The 17915-nt window shown below is 40.7% G+C and overlaps 4 protein-coding genes across 8 annotated transcripts in view; 2 read left to right on the forward strand and 2 right to left on the reverse strand.

Moving 5' to 3' along the window:
* The window catches only part of sorcs2 (sortilin-related VPS10 domain containing receptor 2), a 114976-nt gene extending 111236 nt beyond the window's left edge, over positions 1-3740 (forward strand). For all 4 annotated transcript variants that reach the window (XM_076143878.1, XM_076143879.1, XM_076143880.1 and 1 more), the window contains one exon: positions 376-3740. In XM_076143878.1, coding sequence (XP_075999993.1) covers positions 376-440 — 65 coding nt within the window. In that variant the 3' untranslated portion in view covers positions 441-3740. The remainder of the gene's footprint in view (positions 1-375) is intronic.
* Positions 3741-5003: 1263 nt separating this feature from the next.
* On the forward strand, positions 5004-6350 carry LOC142993072 (bolA-like protein 2). Its single transcript, XM_076143695.1, has 3 exons — positions 5004-5143; positions 5834-5931; positions 6063-6350. The coding sequence occupies exons 1-3, from the start codon at positions 5081-5083 to the stop codon at positions 6166-6168; spliced, it is 267 nt and encodes an 88-aa protein (XP_075999810.1). The 5' UTR covers positions 5004-5080; the 3' UTR covers positions 6169-6350.
* A 2792-nt stretch (positions 6351-9142) lies between these two features.
* On the reverse strand, positions 9143-13682 carry LOC142993088 (protein C-ets-1-like). The gene is made up of 8 exons (XM_076143720.1): positions 13664-13682; positions 13078-13197; positions 12764-12967; positions 11930-11998; positions 11598-11798; positions 10851-11045; positions 10248-10366; positions 9143-9692 (listed from the first exon to the last, which is right to left on the reverse strand). Exons 1-8 carry the CDS (start codon positions 13680-13682, stop codon positions 9480-9482), a joined length of 1140 nt encoding a protein of 379 aa, XP_075999835.1. The 3' UTR covers positions 9143-9479.
* A 997-nt stretch (positions 13683-14679) lies between these two features.
* Positions 14680-17492, reverse strand: LOC142993169 (E3 ubiquitin-protein ligase TRIM39-like). 2 transcript variants are annotated; one of them, XM_076143856.1, is made up of 2 exons: positions 17377-17492; positions 14680-16679 (listed from the first exon to the last, which is right to left on the reverse strand). In XM_076143856.1, the coding sequence occupies exon 2, from the start codon at positions 16675-16677 to the stop codon at positions 15043-15045; it is 1635 nt and encodes a 544-aa protein (XP_075999971.1). In that variant the 5' UTR covers positions 16678-16679; positions 17377-17492; the 3' UTR covers positions 14680-15042. The 2 variants fall into 2 exon arrangements, with proteins under 2 accessions (XP_075999971.1, XP_075999970.1); XM_076143855.1 differs by having other exon boundaries at positions 14680-16682; positions 17377-17449.
* Between the last annotated feature and the right edge of the window lie 423 nt (positions 17493-17915).

A 17915-nucleotide genomic window follows, 5' to 3' on the forward strand; every position in this document is an offset into this window, starting at 1 on the left:
TAAAAGTCCTCCCAAAAAGGTTACAAGGAACGTTATTGCCAGTTCTGTACCAAGCTCATCACACCTCCATTCTTGGCCACCAGATGACAGCAGAGACCCAAAACTTGCAAAATAGGAATTTTTAAATGAATTAAAAAACAATATTTTAGTATTGTTTTTTGACTGTATTGTGTATACACAATGTATGTACTTGTAAAAATGTGACAAAGACAAGAAAGGAAAAGACAATGCATTCCAAAGAATTGTTCGACACCAATGTAATTTCTATATGGCAGATTGTTTACAGTCTGCGAATTAATACTTCTGTTTTATGCTGGAGGACCATTCACAAACCTGGCTGTGCAAACTAAGTCTTGTCCTGTTTTCCTCTCCCAGGCAACCATTCAGGTGTGGTCCTGAACATCACCTCCAGAGAACTACACAGTTATCTGTCCAGCTGATGGCTGCCATTGCAACACAAACACGCTAGCCTACCCTGGTGTCGCCCAGGGGCTAATTAGCACAGGGACTCCTCTCTGCCTTCCTCATCCCCTTCCTCCTCTCACCTCTGCTCCACAGTCCCTCAATCCATCTGCTGCTCTGGTTTGTTTTTGTTTGAAGAGATGTTGGATTAGCAGAGCAACACATTAGCAGAGCAATGCGTCCTTTTCCTTCTCCCCTTTCTTAATTTTTCTGGTTGGGGATGTGTGGATAATGAATGTGAATAATGTATTTTACATATTTGCAAGCAGGCACATGCACATCTTGAGTCACAGAGACCTATACTGACACCCAGAGAAGACAGTGGCCTTGATGGCATAATTTACGCATCTGTTTGTCAACATAATCTGTGTGTTCATTGTCTGATGACACATAACTTTAGACACATCTATCACATCCATTTCCAAGTCATGGTTGCAGTCAGGGAGTATGGGTGACATTACAAAAATGCCACCGCCACACAACCTAGTTAGTGGCCCCAGACCAGAAGGATCTAAGACAGTAGTGATTCATTCATTAATGCTGGTTACCAAGCTTTTTTAGTATTCGCCTTGAAAGGGGGGTTACCATGGTGATCTACTCATAAGACACACTCACAGGAAAATGAAGATCTAATTCAGTCTGAGTGAATAATTCAGGTAGATAATCTGGATGATATTTTAAACTGTACTTGGCTCACATGTGTTAGTGATCACTGAAAATCACACACCCACTGCCCCTATGTAATGGGACATGAAGACACCGGACAGAGACACAGACCAACCCTAAACACCTAAAATGTGAAGCTCTCAGGATGAGACTTCAAATTTCCTTTGTATTGTTTATCCACAGGTCAAAAAACCTGAAGCAGTATGAACAACAACTCAATAGCATGCAGATATTCATTGACAAATTAAATATTGAGTGTGGCACCAAGTAGACTTTGATGAATTATCCCTTCAGTCCCTATAATGGCTATAGGGATATTTGGCTTGTCTGTAGATCTACTGTGGGGAAAGACACGAGTCTCACAGGTTTCACATAGTAGATATAGGCAAGAAGTCAGGTTCACACATGCACAAGAGCTCAGATCTCATTTCCTGTCGCTGCTTAAATATTCTTTCCAAAGTTGGAAAGTCTAGTAAGGGAAATCTTTTGTGAATTTTTGGGGCAAGGCAGAAGTGTACACATGCAAACACAAGAGGGCGATCTTACACTTTCTTTAAATCTCACACAGGTATTTGAGCTGAGTTTATATTCAGTTTGGTAATATATTCACCCCAAATCATTCATCATTCAGAATACAACTACTTGTGTATCTTTGTATATGTAGGAGCTTATCATCTGTCCCATGGTGCCTGAAATAGCAGATTGTAATCTGTTGACATGTTCTGTATTTAAGACTAAATTGCTATACAGCCCTTCCTTCTCCCCACACTCTCTGGGTCAGAGGTCAAAGCAGACTCAGTTCCCTAGGGACAATGGACGTCATCACAGAGGGAAGGTGTAGTTGATATATTTAACTGTAAGCCTATATTAGGCGTAGCCTGCAGTGGAATCAGGCCTCCATAAAGATTTGGTTTGTTGTATGTAAATGTGTAAATATGAACTCCACATTGTATATAATCACTTTGACACAAATCTTTTACACTAACACCAAAACCAACAGCAATGTTTTGGAGTGACCCCCTCACTGAGTTCTGTGAATCTGGCAACTGACAAATTCTCACTCTGAGGTTGGGTTTATATTCGATTGCAGCTACGCTTATACTTATACAGTTGCTATGTGAGAGGTGTTGCGCACATTCTGTTTTGCATATTAAATGTCAACCTGGAGGATTAGATACTCTAATCTATGTCAGGGTTGAAATATAAATCATCCCTGGTTAATTCTGGAATACCTTAAAAACTATTGCTGGGCACACGCACAGCATTCAGCCAACCCTGTTACCACCTGTGTCACCTCCATCGTCGTGGTGCATCCATCCTTGGTTGTGTTTCCTACAAACAAGAACCAATTAGTTGTGTCTGGGGTTGGGATGAATGCAAAGAGATATAGCCCTTGTCACCCCACGAGTGAGTCCTACTGGTCTGTTGGAGTGTTTGCATGGAGCGGCCGGGACATAAACAAAGTTGTCAAAAAAGGGAAATGAATATAATAACAACAATAGAAAATCAAAAGTCATGACACTTTAAACTCGCTTTCATGCCCAGTAGGCAGTCAGTCAGGCTACTTTTTCGCCACTGAATCATGAATGGTGGTGTGGACCCTGGAGAAGCTATATGAGCTCTGGGTCACTCAGGAATGGCCATGGGCCTTGATGTGGGTGTTCCACATGTTACTCTGCCCACACGTGTAGAGACACAGCAAAATGTAGCCTTGTCTTAAAGACGTTCAAAACCAATGCTTCAAATGAGTGCAGGATATTAGCGGCCATCATGTGTATGCGTAGTTCAAGTCAAGTATAATCCTGGCCTTAGATGACAGTTAACTCAATGTCATTACCTGCTTCACATGAATCCTTTTATTCTATTTTCAATGTAATCTCATAAGTAACCCCTTAGGAAAGATCATTTTCATCATTAACTGATATAATTTTGGTGTCTTATAGTCACAATTACCCCGTGATAACTGTATATTGATATTTTTGATACACTTGTATGCCAGTTTTCTTTTTTTTGGGAGTACTTGTAAACGCTGTTCAGTGTTTCTGGTGCCTTTTGCTTTTGTTTGTTTGTTTGTTTGTTTGTTTGTTTGTTTGCCTGATTGCACTTATGATGTAAATGGTGCTGTCCTGAAGGTATAAGAGAAACTGAACTGGACAGCAACTGAACAGACTCTAAGTAAAAGGTCTTTGAATGAAAGGCTACTAAGACTACTAAGCTCCCATTTTTACCAAGATCACCATTTGGTTCATCTTATATTTTGATACTGTCCTGTGGTATAAGAAAATGGTGGAGCACTTTCTTCTCTGGTTTACATGTTTCTCATCTTTTGTACATATTCTGCTCTTGTTCAGGTTGTTCTTAGTTTTCTAGTGATGTATCGTCATTGTATCAAAGTCCCTTTAAAAAGGGTTCAAGTTGGAATTATGATATTCTTTTTACTAGTGAAGAATCTTCACAAGTGATGGCACTGAACGTGAGAATTTGATCACACTGCTTTGTGTTTCATTATTCTTTTTTTTACTGGTTTTATTCTATTGATTTTTGTTTTAAATTGTGAGTCCTCATCAGTGCACTCAACCTGCATCTTGGAATAAATCTCTCCCATAACTGTCTCATGCTTATTGAGTTTATGAAACGCGCAGATGATGTTACTTTACTGAAACATTTCCAACACTAATACTACCACTACTACTACCAACAACAACATTAGGGTGGGAGCAGTAGGGTTTTGTGCCTTGCTCAAAGGCAGCTAGGTAGTGCCACTTTGGCAACTCTTTGGCTGCCAGTCCAGAGGGGGAACCGAAGCAGCTACCCTCCGGTTCCCAAGCCGCCTCGGCAGTGGCTTTTGCAATTCTATGTATTTCCTCACATGTTTTGTTGACTGATATTTTTAAAAGCATCCTTAGCTTCAGCTTTGAACACCTTTCTCTGCCTGACCAATGGGCCATGTTGTATTCAATGTTCATGCACTTGGCGGCACAAGTGCCTCCCTAAGAGAATCCTGCAGCGTGTGGACAGAGTTCAGCAGGGTGCCTGGAGATGTAAGAATGTCATTTGTGGGGGACATTGAGTGTAAGGAGAAGGGCATGAACACAGTAAGAAGTCACAACTTGACCCACAGAGCAGTCCAAATGACAGCACAATCATATAACACACAGTGAGGATGTGTCAGACCTTGTTACTCTGTCATTTCTCTTACTGATTGATCGAAACAAATTCTAAACATTGATTTGTGATGAGAGAATAATTCACTGTGTATCCAAACTTTTAAATTAGATGTGCACTTCATGATTTGTGCAGGACGAGTGTCCACTTACTGTGTTTGTCATATTGATTAAAATGATCCAATGTGCAGTACCACATAGAGCAGCTGTGACATAATTCTGTTCACTGTGACTTAGTGAGCAGAGTGGGTCATTGAATGTGGCAATTTGTTCTTTAAATGTAATGGACATTGAAAAGCAAATTTGAAATGGTTGGTTTTTCCCGTTTTGCAAAAAAAATAATTAATTAATAAATCAGAAGGAGGAGCTTCTTCCGAATTACACTTTTTGCAAAAATCAAGAAATAACATTGTGGAGCAAAGTTGAAAGAATCTCTTCATAATATAGTGCCTAAAACATTGCACATGATGCAAGGAGACGGCATATTGGTCTCATTCATACTCACTTTTGCTACATACCCTTTGTGTATTGTTACATATACTGTGTATTTTCTGTTTTAGTAAAGTTTCATTCAAAGAAATACGGTTTAGTTTACGCAAAATAGCAAGAATATTAAATTGGATTTGCACCTCTCTCTGAATTAAAACTTTATTGACAACTCTGTTGCAGTAACGCAGTGGAGACAAAACTACTACTTCCGCTTCCGCCTGTGCAGCAGCAGGTTTTGGCAGTAAAGCAGTGCTGAAAACTCCTGAAATCCTTACAATAAATCGATTTCCCTTGCAGACATGGCAATAACATCGGATCAGATCAAGGATAAACTTATGAAGGAGCTCGCGGCAGAGCATGTGGTAAGTTAAAGCTATTTGGACTCACAGGTTAGCTATCTGAATTCGATGTTTTCAAACAATCTTGTCCGTGTTGAAAATCAGCAGAATTTTGCATTCTATAAAACATATAATATAGAGACCTAACGAACAATTGATATATAGGATAAATTCAGCACATAAGAATAAACAACATTGACGTCAAACAGTATATTTCCTCCTCTCGCTACCTCGCACGCAAATGAATAATTAATCTATGTTTAAACAATTCTTATAATGACCTCCTATTATTAAACAGGGTGTAAACAATAGTACATAAAGTAACTGATAACAATAAAGGGGTCCCTTATTACGGGTGGACAGGGTACCGGAAGTTTCTTTCTTCATCTTTTTTTAAACGTAATTTTAAAATACATTTTCCATGCATTACAATATAAATGTAAGGAGTAAAGAACAGAAAATATTTTTGCTGTTTCATTTAATTATGTTTCATTTTCTGGAGATCTCGAAAAACTCGTAATATTATCTTGAGAGAAGATTATGTTGTCTGTCACCTTCTTGTCGTGTGTATAATATTTATCAGATTTAAATTCATAAAAATGTACTCTCTGGTGACACAATAGTCGAACGAGGATGACCCTCATGTGTGTTTGCTGTTTCATTCCAACCCTGAGACTTGAGGTTTGCTGAACACGTTCACCTTGTCTTCACCAGGAAGTGGAGGACATGACACAGAGCAGATGTGCTGCCAGCTTCAAAGTCCTGATTGTGTCGTCGCAGTTTGCAGGCAAACCTCTATTACAAAGACATAGGTAGGATGCTAACTTGCTGTCTGTCAAATGATCTCAGTCATCCAGGTCATGGTATCCAAGGAAACTCTGTTGTTGGCTTCAGAGCAAACACATAAACTGCTAAATGTGTGTGGTGTGTTCTGGTTTGTCAGGTTGGTGAACAACTGCTTAGCTGAGGAGCTGAAAGAGATCCACGCTTTTGAGCAGAAGACCCTAACACCAGAACAGTGGGAGGAGCAGAAGTCAAAATCAAAATGACACAAACACACACATTCAAAACAAACAACAAAGCAACAACAAAATACATCTCTCACATTAGTTCAGTATGTACTTGAAAACAGGACGTCTATGTCTTCTCTGATTTGTGGAAAGCAAAACAATCACTTCTATAGGTAAAAACTTCATGGAATATGCTGTTGGCAATAAAACACTTCAAGATATCCTCTCTGTTGGTTGAATAATGTTTGTCTGAGTGTGAATAGCCACTGTTTGTGATTACATTTTGTCACCCTATTGACCAAATGCGCATTCTGTAAGACCAGTCCACACAGCCGTGGCTCAGGGTGGTAAGCCATCGTCTTGGAATCGGAAGGTTCCTGTTTGGATTTTGGGCTCCTGGAGACGGTCAGACTGCTCCTGATGTGCTAGTTGGCTCTGTGTATGGTTTCCCCTGCCTTCAGGGTATGAACTGTAAAGCAAGTGAGATAAAAACGCTATTTATATAACATATAACCATATATTTATAACAATTCTGCCCTGAATTACGACAAAGTTTGTGGAAAAAAACATTAAGTCCACACTACACATAGGTTTTTGACTTCGATCTTCTCTCCCCTGGTGTATACCTGGCTTTTAGTCCGACTGTTTAACTTATTGTTTAATGTTGTTATTTTTATCAGCATATATAAGAAGGACACAATAGACATAAACGCTGGTGCAAGAAACTGTGTTTTAAATGAAGATGCAGTTTCACACGACTTTGCATTTGCACATTGCACAGTCACTTGTGAAATCAAAGTGAGCTCAATCTAAAACTGGGACCTGAATTTAAATGACACTGCTAATTTTATTATACAAATGGCTACAAATTCACTGGTGCATAAAGTATATGATGTACTGCTTCGATGGTGTGTGCATGTGTGTGTGAAAGGCCCACACAAAGCGCAGAGGTCTCAATCAGGCACACAGACGTGGCGGACCCCCCACTTTGAGCTCTTCATACCCGTGTTGTTTTTCAGAGTGACACATAATAACCATGTGCTTTGATCAGGGAGTCTGTGTCTAACCAAGAGCCCCGTTGATGGAGATCAGAAGCACACCATGTTACTGCCATAAGTCCTATTCACCAGAAAGACACTTACTTTAAATGGGATTGTCCAGGGTGATGTAGAACACTTCTTAAGCATCTTTTAAGGTTTTAGTTTAAACAAGAGAATGATATCATACGTTATACTAATACATCTACTACTGAATAATTAATCCAATTCTACTCAATCAAAACAATGATGTCATACATCTTAAAAATGTGGAAAGAGAGAAAAGTGATTACATGATTTTATTCATTCCCTTGGCAGAATTCAGCACTTCATTTATATCCCCGGATTGGCAGTATGGAAATAAAAGTCACCTTTTGATGAGAAACGGCTGAATGTTGATCTGATTTTCTCCCTCAGTGAGCAGAGGCCAGAAGCAGAGTGAGTGTGTGTGAGGATTACTTCCACCACTTTCCCTCCCAAGGCCAGATAATGGAGAGCACAACAGTGGTGTGTGTGTGTGTGTGTGTGTGTGTGTGTGTGTGTGTGTGTGTGTGTGTGTGTGTGTGTGTGTGTGTGTGTGTGTGTGTGTGTGTGTGTGTGTGTGTGTGTGTGTGTGTGTGTGCGCGCGCTTTGTTGTCAGTACACTGCAGACAACGCGTCAAATGAAAAGTTTCATAATCGTAGACCGATCCTGTGATTTTGGAGGTTGCATCTTCAGTTTCCAAACTGAGCAACCTCACCTTGACTGGAAAATCTTAGTGTGCTTGCATTTGTTAAATTGGATCTGTGGAGTAGAGATGAATTAATCTCTAATCATTAGTGAAAATTAAACTAGAGGGTCAATCATTAGAGCATCGTAAGCGAAATCAAGACACTATGAACCCCAACAAGACAATTTACTTTTTGATATATTGTATCTGTGGGCAAAATAGATTCTGAGTGAAAGGAGCTGTTCAAAATCCACAGAACAAAGCAGAAGGTAATCCCTGCATGAACTGAGAGGGCCATGTACAGAGGGCAGATGTAGATCAATAAGTGGGCCTTGGGGGGTATCAGAGATGTTAAATTAGCCACCTAGATTTCTCTGCAGGAGCTGACCACACAAACCCTCCTTCACATATTTCACATATCACATAGTGAAATATGGTGCAGGAGGAGGTCAGTGAGCAAGAGTGAATTCATCAATTAGGTTCCATTAGTCCAGCCACCAGGTGATCTCTTTGAGTCTGTTTACAAAGCTCCCCTGCAGGAAATCGTTCAGGTCTACTGGGAAAGCACTTAGTGTTCATTTCAGAACCTTCACCACCAAATACACGCGCTGATGGATCATGTTATACTTTCTCACTGAAGGAAAGAGGACAGAAAATGAGCAGCATTGTAGTTGTTATTACATTATCATGAGATAAGATTGTATAACATTAATATCACCCTTATTTACTTTCTTCAATGAGAATCACACCCCCTGGAGATGCACAGCATAACAGTGAGGACTGGTATACTAGCTTTTACTGTTGGTCAATGGGCAATTACCCATTCAGAGACTTTCTACTTGTTCTGTTTGGTTGGACACTTGCTGATTTTCCAAGGAGCAAAGTCAAAGTGCAGTTAGTCCTTTAGCTGCTTTTGCCCTCAGCAGATTCCATGATTGGTGCTTCCACAATGTATCTAAGCTTACTGGTGCTGTATTAGAATTAGTTTTGGTCCATGGCAAAGTTAATTAGAAGTTAATTGGATTCCATTAAACACACAATACCATATACTTTACATTAGTGCAGACATTCTTCGTTGCGTGTATATTATTACCTCTGCCAAGGTCGTTATATCTTCACCCATGTCTGTTAGTTCTTGTTTTATTTGTATTTTTTTCCCACTTATTTAACTGGATCCCACCTTGTAAATAATAGCATTCAGCATTGAGTCAAAGTTTTAAAAAAAGCACTATCACACTTTATTAAAAAAGACAAGCAGTTAAATATTACAGTTCAAAGTTTACATACAGTATATTACAGTCATCCTAGTATAATTCTTTAAGTGTTCTCCACACAAAAGCAGAACAGTGTTGATCAATTCTACAGTGAATAGGGAGTAAACTAAATTGCACTTGGATTGTAATTGGATGATAATATAAAGACATTTCAAAACAAATCAAAAGCCCCATATTTACACAACAACAAATTACTTTTCCTTGACTCTCCTTAAATCATTCATTCACTCACATTTATCAACAATTCATTTAGAGTCGTAGATTGAGTCGACCTTCCAATGAAAGTTGTTAGCTCAAAGATCAGTAATACTAAATATGTTTCTCTTTCATTAGTGATTATTTTTGCCAATACCCAACATGGCATGCAGTTCTCCAGGCGCATATCCCAGCAGACCTTGCAGGTTGCAGGCAAAGCGGTAGACGTAGCGTTTGCCAGCAGTTTTGCAGATGATGTTCTTGTCATAGTAGTAGCGCAGCCCCCGGCTTAGCTTCTCATAGTTCATCTTAGGTTTGTTCTTCCTCTGTCCCCACAGCCGGGCTACCTGAAGACACAATAGCATCATAACACACATCAGCATATAGAAAATTTATATTAATCATTGTGAATTTATTTATTCCTCTGCTCAGATTGTCTGTTAATAAGTATAAGTAAACCTTTTACTTAATTATTTTTGCTTTCTTACGACTTGTGTCTATCAAGGAGGCCAGATGCATAAGTCGTTCAGTTTGTTGGTTTGTCAGCGGGGGAGAGTCCTTAGGGAACGTACAGTATTTTCCCTTCATCTTCCTAAACACGTAAACAGTTGAGCTGTTCCTCCTCTGTCATTAACCTGATTAGGAGCTCACCATTCCTATTAGCGCTTTCATGTAATCCCAATGGAAAATCAATTTTGCCAAGTCGAGCATTGAAATCTCCATGGACAATCACTAGACTTTACTCCTTTAAGTTTTAAAGAAACAGAAGTCCATGTATGAGTGCAGGGAGGCTGCAGGTATTCAGTCCAATCACAAACAACCTGAACAATGATAAACACATCCTCAATTAGAGAGTAGGAGCTCATCGGTGAATGCAGATAAAGCTTTAATATCTTCTATACCTCATCAGGGTCTGTCAGCTTGAACTCCCACCCGTCTCCTGTCCAGCTTATACATGACTGACAGCCACGGTCTGTTAGGAGCTCCAACAGAAACTGCCACAGCTGAATGGGACCACTTCCTATTAGACCAGAATGAGTAAAATCAGCTTAAATTCTTCTTCTAAATAGATCTGAATCTGAGTTTTGCATAGGTCATTTTCACCACTTCCAAAAAAGGTCTGAAATTGTGTAAAACACACCTTGTTAGTTACACATTTCCTGTAGTTGGGGTTTTTAATTGCCTATTAAAATGTGATCTTTATAGAAATACCCAATTTAAATGAGGAGTGAGTGTAGCACAAGGTATAAATGTGAACAGAAGTTGTTGTGAGCAGAACAAGATCTGACTTTCCACACCACATACAGACGTCTGACTTTCATTGTAATTGCCTATCAGTTACAACAACAAGGTTTAAATCCAATCTGTATAGCTGGCACACAATCTGCCTAGAACTTATGGACATTTCCAGACTTCACAATGACTATTAATGATACTTTGAATCCAAGGTTTCAATTTGTAGACTGTACAATGCAGGCGTAGCTCCGTCTAAAATGACAACTCACCATTGTAACCAGCCAGGATGGCTGCTGGAATAACAGCTCTGTCTAGATCTGTCTTGTCGCCTACAAAGGTGAAGGTGTCCCCACATACGGTCTCTTCCATTCCTGGCTCTATATCTTCGATTGGTCTGGTCCATGACAGAGAGCCCACAATGTCAGAATTGCCATTGTGAGGAATCTCCAGTTCTGAATCTGTGTCTGAAAGTACAGGAGTGTTTAGCAGTGCTATGGCTGAGAAGAATGTTATAACTCCAAGTTTTAATTTAAATGCCCACTTGTGTTTAGTAAAATGTGAGCAGTGAATTGAACATGTTAGTTGAATGTATTCATAGTTTTCACTGTTTGCTGTTATTGTTAAATGATTTTGTTGGTGGTGAATTATCACGTTCAAACTGTTTCAACATTCCTGTCAGTACATGCTAAGATAGAGGTTAGTACTAGGTCCTGTGGGAACATTTTCAAGAGCTCAACTGCTCTCTGCACGCCACAAAACTCAACCCAAGCAACCCGAGAGCAATAGGATGCACAAGGGATGTAAGATACCCATGCTTACTGCTGCAGTTTACAACTCATAATGCTAAGTACGGCTACCACAACAGCAAAATGAACATGCATGTATTTAAAGCCCTGCTCATATGTTCTGCCGTGCAGCCAAAAGCATGTTGTGCAGAAACAACGTGTGCCATAGATAATGTTTTTTATACATAAATCTGCCTAGATTGGTTTGTTTGTGTTGGAGTGTCATCTTACCTTCATTTCCTTCTACTTCTTCCAAAAATGTGACCATGTTCTTTCTGGGATCTTCTGATTTCACCAGGTAGTAGTCTAGATGTTGTATAGTCACAGGGTCCAGAGTTTGGAGATCTGTACTCTCAATGTGATGGTACTGAAGATGGTGGCTTTGCTTGTATGGATTATGATGATGGGGCTGATCACATTCTGAGCACTCATCTGGGAGACATAGATGAGGATTCGTAAACATCTTTAGGGGAAGATTTTAACAAGAATCAATGCACTGATTTCAGCCAAATGCAGATCAAAATGATGTGGAAATATGAACCGAAGAAGGATGTCATAATTACCTTTATTTAGTGGGGCATGGCAGCAGGATGTGTAGGTAGATAATAAAGAACTGCAGTCATATTCATTTTCTAGAAAATCAAAGGTATATAATGAAAAGCAACACATCCACATTTGTAATCAGGCTTGCCACTAAATGTAGCCTAATATAAATTGAATGTATAGCTAATGTGTAGGTGAAATCAACCTTTCTTGCTCTCGTATTTATAGTGATGGATTAGTTATTATTAATACAGGATAATGTAGAATTGAGTAAGATTTAAACTAATACGATACAAACTCGTAACGTTAAACATTTGTGCATGTTTCATTGATTCAACTCTACGATATGAAGTCTTCCTAAAATACGTATCCGGGTGCATACGTGTGTATGTGTGTGTAAAAGGCTAAGTTAAAAAAGGGGTCAAAACTTGAACACAAACATAAACATCCTGTCTCGGATGATTCACACACTGCCCTGAAATGAGAAAAATCTCAATAATGAGTTCCTCAAAGCTGTGCCTTGTGCCAGAAACACACACAACCTTAATCACGATTCCTGTGTTTGGCATCAGATTGGCCCCCCCGTTTGCTTATGAAAATAAAATAAAGCCCAAGGTGTCGCTGAGCTCTTAAGCTTGTGTGGATTGTCACTATAATGCATGAATGAATAAAGCTCCCCCCTCACTTAACCCCCATCTGCTGCCATGGGTTCAATGTAGACACTGATCCACTGCGTCTTACACACATTTCACACAGTACAAGGTGGTTCTATTGCAATATTTATAATCATTTTAGTTACTTTTTGCCTGAAAAGTGTTCTCAGCACTATTTTATGTCATATTTTTTAGCTTTACCTCTTCTCATGGTGTTCAGATGTTCCCACAGGATTTCTCCAGCAGTGCAGTCAGAGGTCAGCCCGAGGAAAGTCTCTCTGTCCAGGCCACACAGCACACTTCCCTGCAGGCTTCTCAGCTCTGAACCCAGATACTGGAGGCCAAACTCCGCCTGGCACCAGTCTAGCCAGTGGTTCACTTCCCATTGAGACCACAGCCTGGGATCTTAACAGATACAAATATGCATAAATCTTATAAATCCAAGCAACAATGCCGGTCCTCTTAAGGAAAGCCGATAAATCAAAAGGCTCCTCCTGCTGTGGCTCAGCCTGTACCTTGAGGGAAGTGTTGGCTGATTCTCTCCTTGGAAAAGCCAGCGAAACTAGCATTCACTGCCTGGCTGAGGACCTCCTTACTGGTCGGGGTGAGAGGAGGGACCTCCAGGGTGTCCAGCTCTGAGATGCATTTATTAGTTTCATGTTAAGCTCAAGTATAAACCCATTAGATTAAACATAAATACACCATACTACACTCATAATCTGAAAAAGCAAAAAGGGCTAAAATTTTCAAATGATGAAGAAGGAATGTGTGGAAGGAGAGAGGGTAAAAAAGTGTAGGAAAGAAGGATTGCAAAAAGGATGAAAAAAAAAAGAAGGGAATTAAAGTTTGGCAAAGATGAATTTTATTTGATCATATATTTTCAAAGCAAATTCAAATCTGCAAAGTCTAATTATTTCCCTTTGGAAGTTTTCCCAACATGAAAATATTAATGTACCAGTATTGTCTAGTAGTTGAGTAAATGCACTTAAATTGTTGCCTCTTCATGACAGACTGTCTTACTGAACACAACACATCATTTAATAAAGATCATTACAATCCACACTTATTACTTATTAGATGAAAGAAGAATATTCCTCTTACCGTACGTACTGCAGTCCATCCCTGTCTGTTTGTAATGCGGGGATCAGGTGCAGGAAACTGAGACCACAAAAGCACAAATGGGCCTTTAATGTGACAGAGGGGAAGGAAGGAGGGGACAGGTTGTGGTAGACACATGTCAATCATGTAGACATGGGAGGGACTGCAGCCATAGATTTGAAGAAGATTGGTCCATTGAAAAATATCTTATATAGAATGTTAAGATGCCAAATGTGTCACAGTAAAATGAGGGAAACATGATTAATTACCTGTGTCCTTGGCTGACTCCTCCTGACTTAGTCTACTTACTAGTTCATTCTTACCTGCTTATTGTGAAGATTCAGTTGCTCGAGCCAAATCTGTTGCGCTTTAGTGCTGGTTGCTTCTTCTTCGGCTTGGAGGAAATGGTTTCTCTTGGAATTGGAATGGGGCAGCTGTGTTTTTGCCCTGTGAGATTGTCTCCAGTGTCTTCTCAATGTAGTTTTGGGCAGAATGTAAATAGAAAAATGTTGTTTCGCTTCCATATTCATTATGCAAATGCAGGAACACTGATCATAATGTTTTGGCTCCACATAGAAGTATAACAACTCATTATAAGAATATTGTTTGTTATGTCCTTGAATTGGGCCCCCTGAATGCATTTGTGCTCGCTGGTTTTCCATGATGAAAGTGTGTGGGTGTGTATGAAAGTGAGCGAGAGAGGCAGTTTCATGTGGTTGGGGTATGAAATGTTGGCGATTGGAGCAGAGCCAATGTCAATGTTATATCATTTTACAATAGCCAATAATCAAAATAAAATGGGGAAATATACTGTTTGTCTTATGGTATACAGCAGTGGTTCACAAACTTTCACAAACAGCTGAGATGATCATAACAAACAGCTGCCAGCCAATCAGAGACCAGCAAGTGTTCAGAGCCGAGGGAGAAGAGACAAAGTTAACCTCTGTACTGATTGATCACCTGAAAGTCAAACAGGAAATCTTTTCAAGACACAGCTGACAGGAAGCAGGAGCTCACACAAGAGGTTTTTATTGTTTTTGTCCTGAAATCCCTGAATGTGACAAAGATAAAGGAAAGAATTCAATTGATTCATAAACCACAACCCAACATTTGATCAATTTAAAATGATCACAATAAAAACAAAATTCTCATTTCTGATCAGGTTCATCTGTGATGAGTTGGCAGCATGTATGTATTGATTTATTGATCAACAGTTATTAGATCAGATCAGTGTGGGTGGATTGTTGTGTTACAGCAGTAACATCCGAGACAAATATGATGTCATTAATAAAAAAGCTGACTGTGAAGAAGGAGTCAAAGTTAAGAGATCAGATCATCTGTACCTTAAAGACAGAGAATCATTACACATGAATTCCAGCAGGTTACTCAGTGTGACTGACAGCTGAGATGATCAGAGGGGCGTAGTTTGTATTATCAACATAAAGACTGGGACTGAAGTATGGGAGGAGCTTGTGAGTGAAGGAGCAGCCAGTGAAGGAGAAGATCAGAGCTGCAGCATCCACGTCATAGAAGGAGACCAGACCCTCCTCAAAGTCCACAAACACTCCCACTTTCTCTGGCCTTGACTTTAGACTCAGATCGACAGGAGGGTCATCAAAACCGAAGAGCTTGTTTTCGAACAAGCAAAGAGTCCAGTAACATTCCTGAGGGCTCCGCTTGAAGCCTCCCTTCCTCTTGCTCGTCTCTGTGGTCACACCTAAAATCCAGTGTGTCTTTCCTTTGACCTGAACCTCAAAGTAAAATCTTCCTGAGGAGAAACTCTGCTTTCCTAAAACACCAATTTTTTCAAATCTCTGTGGTTGGTCTGGGAGATTCTTCAACACATCACCAAGATGAACTTGTTTCTCATCATCAGACAGGATCAGATAAAGATTAGCTGTATTAGGATCCAGTGTCACGTCCACTGCAAACTGCTGGACCCTCTTCAGCTCCACCTTCTTCAGCAGCTTCTTCACCTCCTTACTGATGGTCTCCTCCAGCTGAGCCACAGCTTTCTCCAGGCTCCCCTCATGTGACCTTTGATGGACTCTGACCTGTGTCCAGTCCTTGGGGGTAGGAGCAGTGCTGATGAATGAGAAGCTTTGGAGGAGGTGGAGGTAGTCACCAGAGCGTAAGAGCTTCTCCACCTCAGCAGCTATCACCGTCAGCTCAGAGAGTTCCTGCTGTAACTCTTTGATGAAGTCTTCAGCCTGTTTCTCTATGCTCTTCCTCTGCTCTTCTACGGTCTCCATGAAGTCTGCCTGGATGTCCTCCACACGCTGCTTCAGAGTGGTGAAGATCTGAAGTCCTTCTGCTTTCTTTCTGTCTGCAGCTTCCCTGCTGAGCTTTTCTGACTGGTTGATCTCATGGATCTTCAGACGTATCTGCTGGATCTTCTGCTGAATTTCAACCAATGTCTTCTTCAGCTCGGCCTTCTTTCCTTCACATTCTTCTGTCAGAGGAACAAACTCATGGTTCTTGGTGTAGAAATCAGCACCTAGCATGTATAGACACAGCAGTATCACAACAGGACAGATGAGGTACACACAGATCTTCTTACACATTCTGTCTTCCAGGTTGTCCACAGGATGGATCAGCTGGTGTGATTTCAGGCGTGCTGCTGTCAGATGAGGCTCCAGATGAGTCTGACAGTAGGAGGCCTCACACTTCAGGCAGGACTTGATGGCTTTCACTTTGGTTCCAGTGCAGACGTCACACTGAACTTCTCCTGCTTTGGCAGCTGGTTCCTCTGATCTTATGCTGGCTTTGTTTTTAGTGGACTGTCTGAACTCAGCAGCTATCTCAGATATGAACGCGTTGACCTTCAGCTCAGGTCTTGTGCAGAACACCTTGTTACACAGAGGACACACACACTGGACGTTACTGTTCCAGTGTTGAGTGATGCAGGTTTTGCAGAAGTTGTGTCCACATGATGTGGTGACTGGATCAGTGAAGACGTCCAGGCAGATGGAGCACATGAACAGATCTTCAGACTGCAGACAGCTGGCAGCAGACATGTCTGCTGAGAACAAACGAGACAATGAGGGACAACAACTCTGGAATACAGTAACACGATCTCTGAGAATTTAACAGAACTAAGAGTCTGCAATGACACCAGCAGCTTTAAAGCTCCTCAGTCACAACGTAGCTGTAGTTACATAGTTCTGACTGCGGGGGCGTCAGAGGGGAAACCACGACTGTGACCTCCATCTAGAGGTCAAATCCTGGACTTCAGTCTCAGCTCTGTGTTGGTGGACTTGGTTCTAGTTTCTGCTGTGTATAAAATGTAACAGTTAGCGTGTAAGCGTAACGTGTTAGAGTGGGTAAGGTACAGCGATCAATCATTAGGATTGATTGAATATTGATCAGGACAGAAATTAAGCTTTTGTCTCTTTGCTTCTATTCTGATGGTTTGACTCTTTCAAAGTTGACGTGACTACAGGCTGCATTCCTTTCACTTCCTGTTGCGCATTGATTTACTGACACAGATAAACACGCTCACTACCCACCGCTCTTTTCCCGCCACTCTTTTCCCCCTGTGATGGTGTAAACACAAGGAAAAAGGCAGAGCTATCGGGCGGCTGGTGTGTCTACAAGCAACATGTAAAAACTGAAACATGAGTCTTTTAGAAAGCAGGAGTGAAGTGAGCCGTGTGAGAACAGCTCAGCTTTGGGCTTCATGCTGCTGAACCACTCAAGATTGTATCTGGACTCACCAGAGTTTGGCTGAGATGCTACTGTGCTGTAGACAAACTTCTGATCCTCTGGCTTCTCTTCTGCTTCAGTCCAGTCGACTGCTGCTCTGCTCTGCTCACTGACTCACTTTCTGTTTCCCTGGAGGATCAACAGGTTGATGCTCCGCCTCTTTTTTTTGTTTAATGGGTGCAGCTGCAGGTAAGAAACAGCACAGACGCCTCAACACACTAGCAGAGGAAAAGAGGAAGACGATAGCTAATGGAGGTTTCAGCTTTATTAATTTTTCTTTGGCGCCCCCCTTTTTTAAATCTGAAGTATTTCCGCGCCTCCCATCCCCTATACGTCTGTACAGTCCGTTCAGTGTGTGGGCGTGATGGCTCTCCTCATAGGAACACATCAAGACAATAACTATAGTCTCTCAGTCAAGGTTTAGTTATAACTTTAGTTTTAACTGGAAGATAGAAAGCAACGGATTGACATTGGCTACTTATTAAATATTGAATTTAAATTTCCTGGGCATACTTGGAAATATATGGATGCACCTCTCTCAGTGTTAGTC

The sequence above is a fragment of the Genypterus blacodes genome, unplaced genomic scaffold, assembly GCF_046128005.1.
Source record: "Genypterus blacodes isolate CSIRO-AG114 ecotype Tasmania unplaced genomic scaffold, CSIRO-AGI_Gbla_v1 ptg000027l_1, whole genome shotgun sequence".
NCBI lineage: Eukaryota > Metazoa > Chordata > Actinopteri > Ophidiiformes > Ophidiidae > Genypterus > Genypterus blacodes.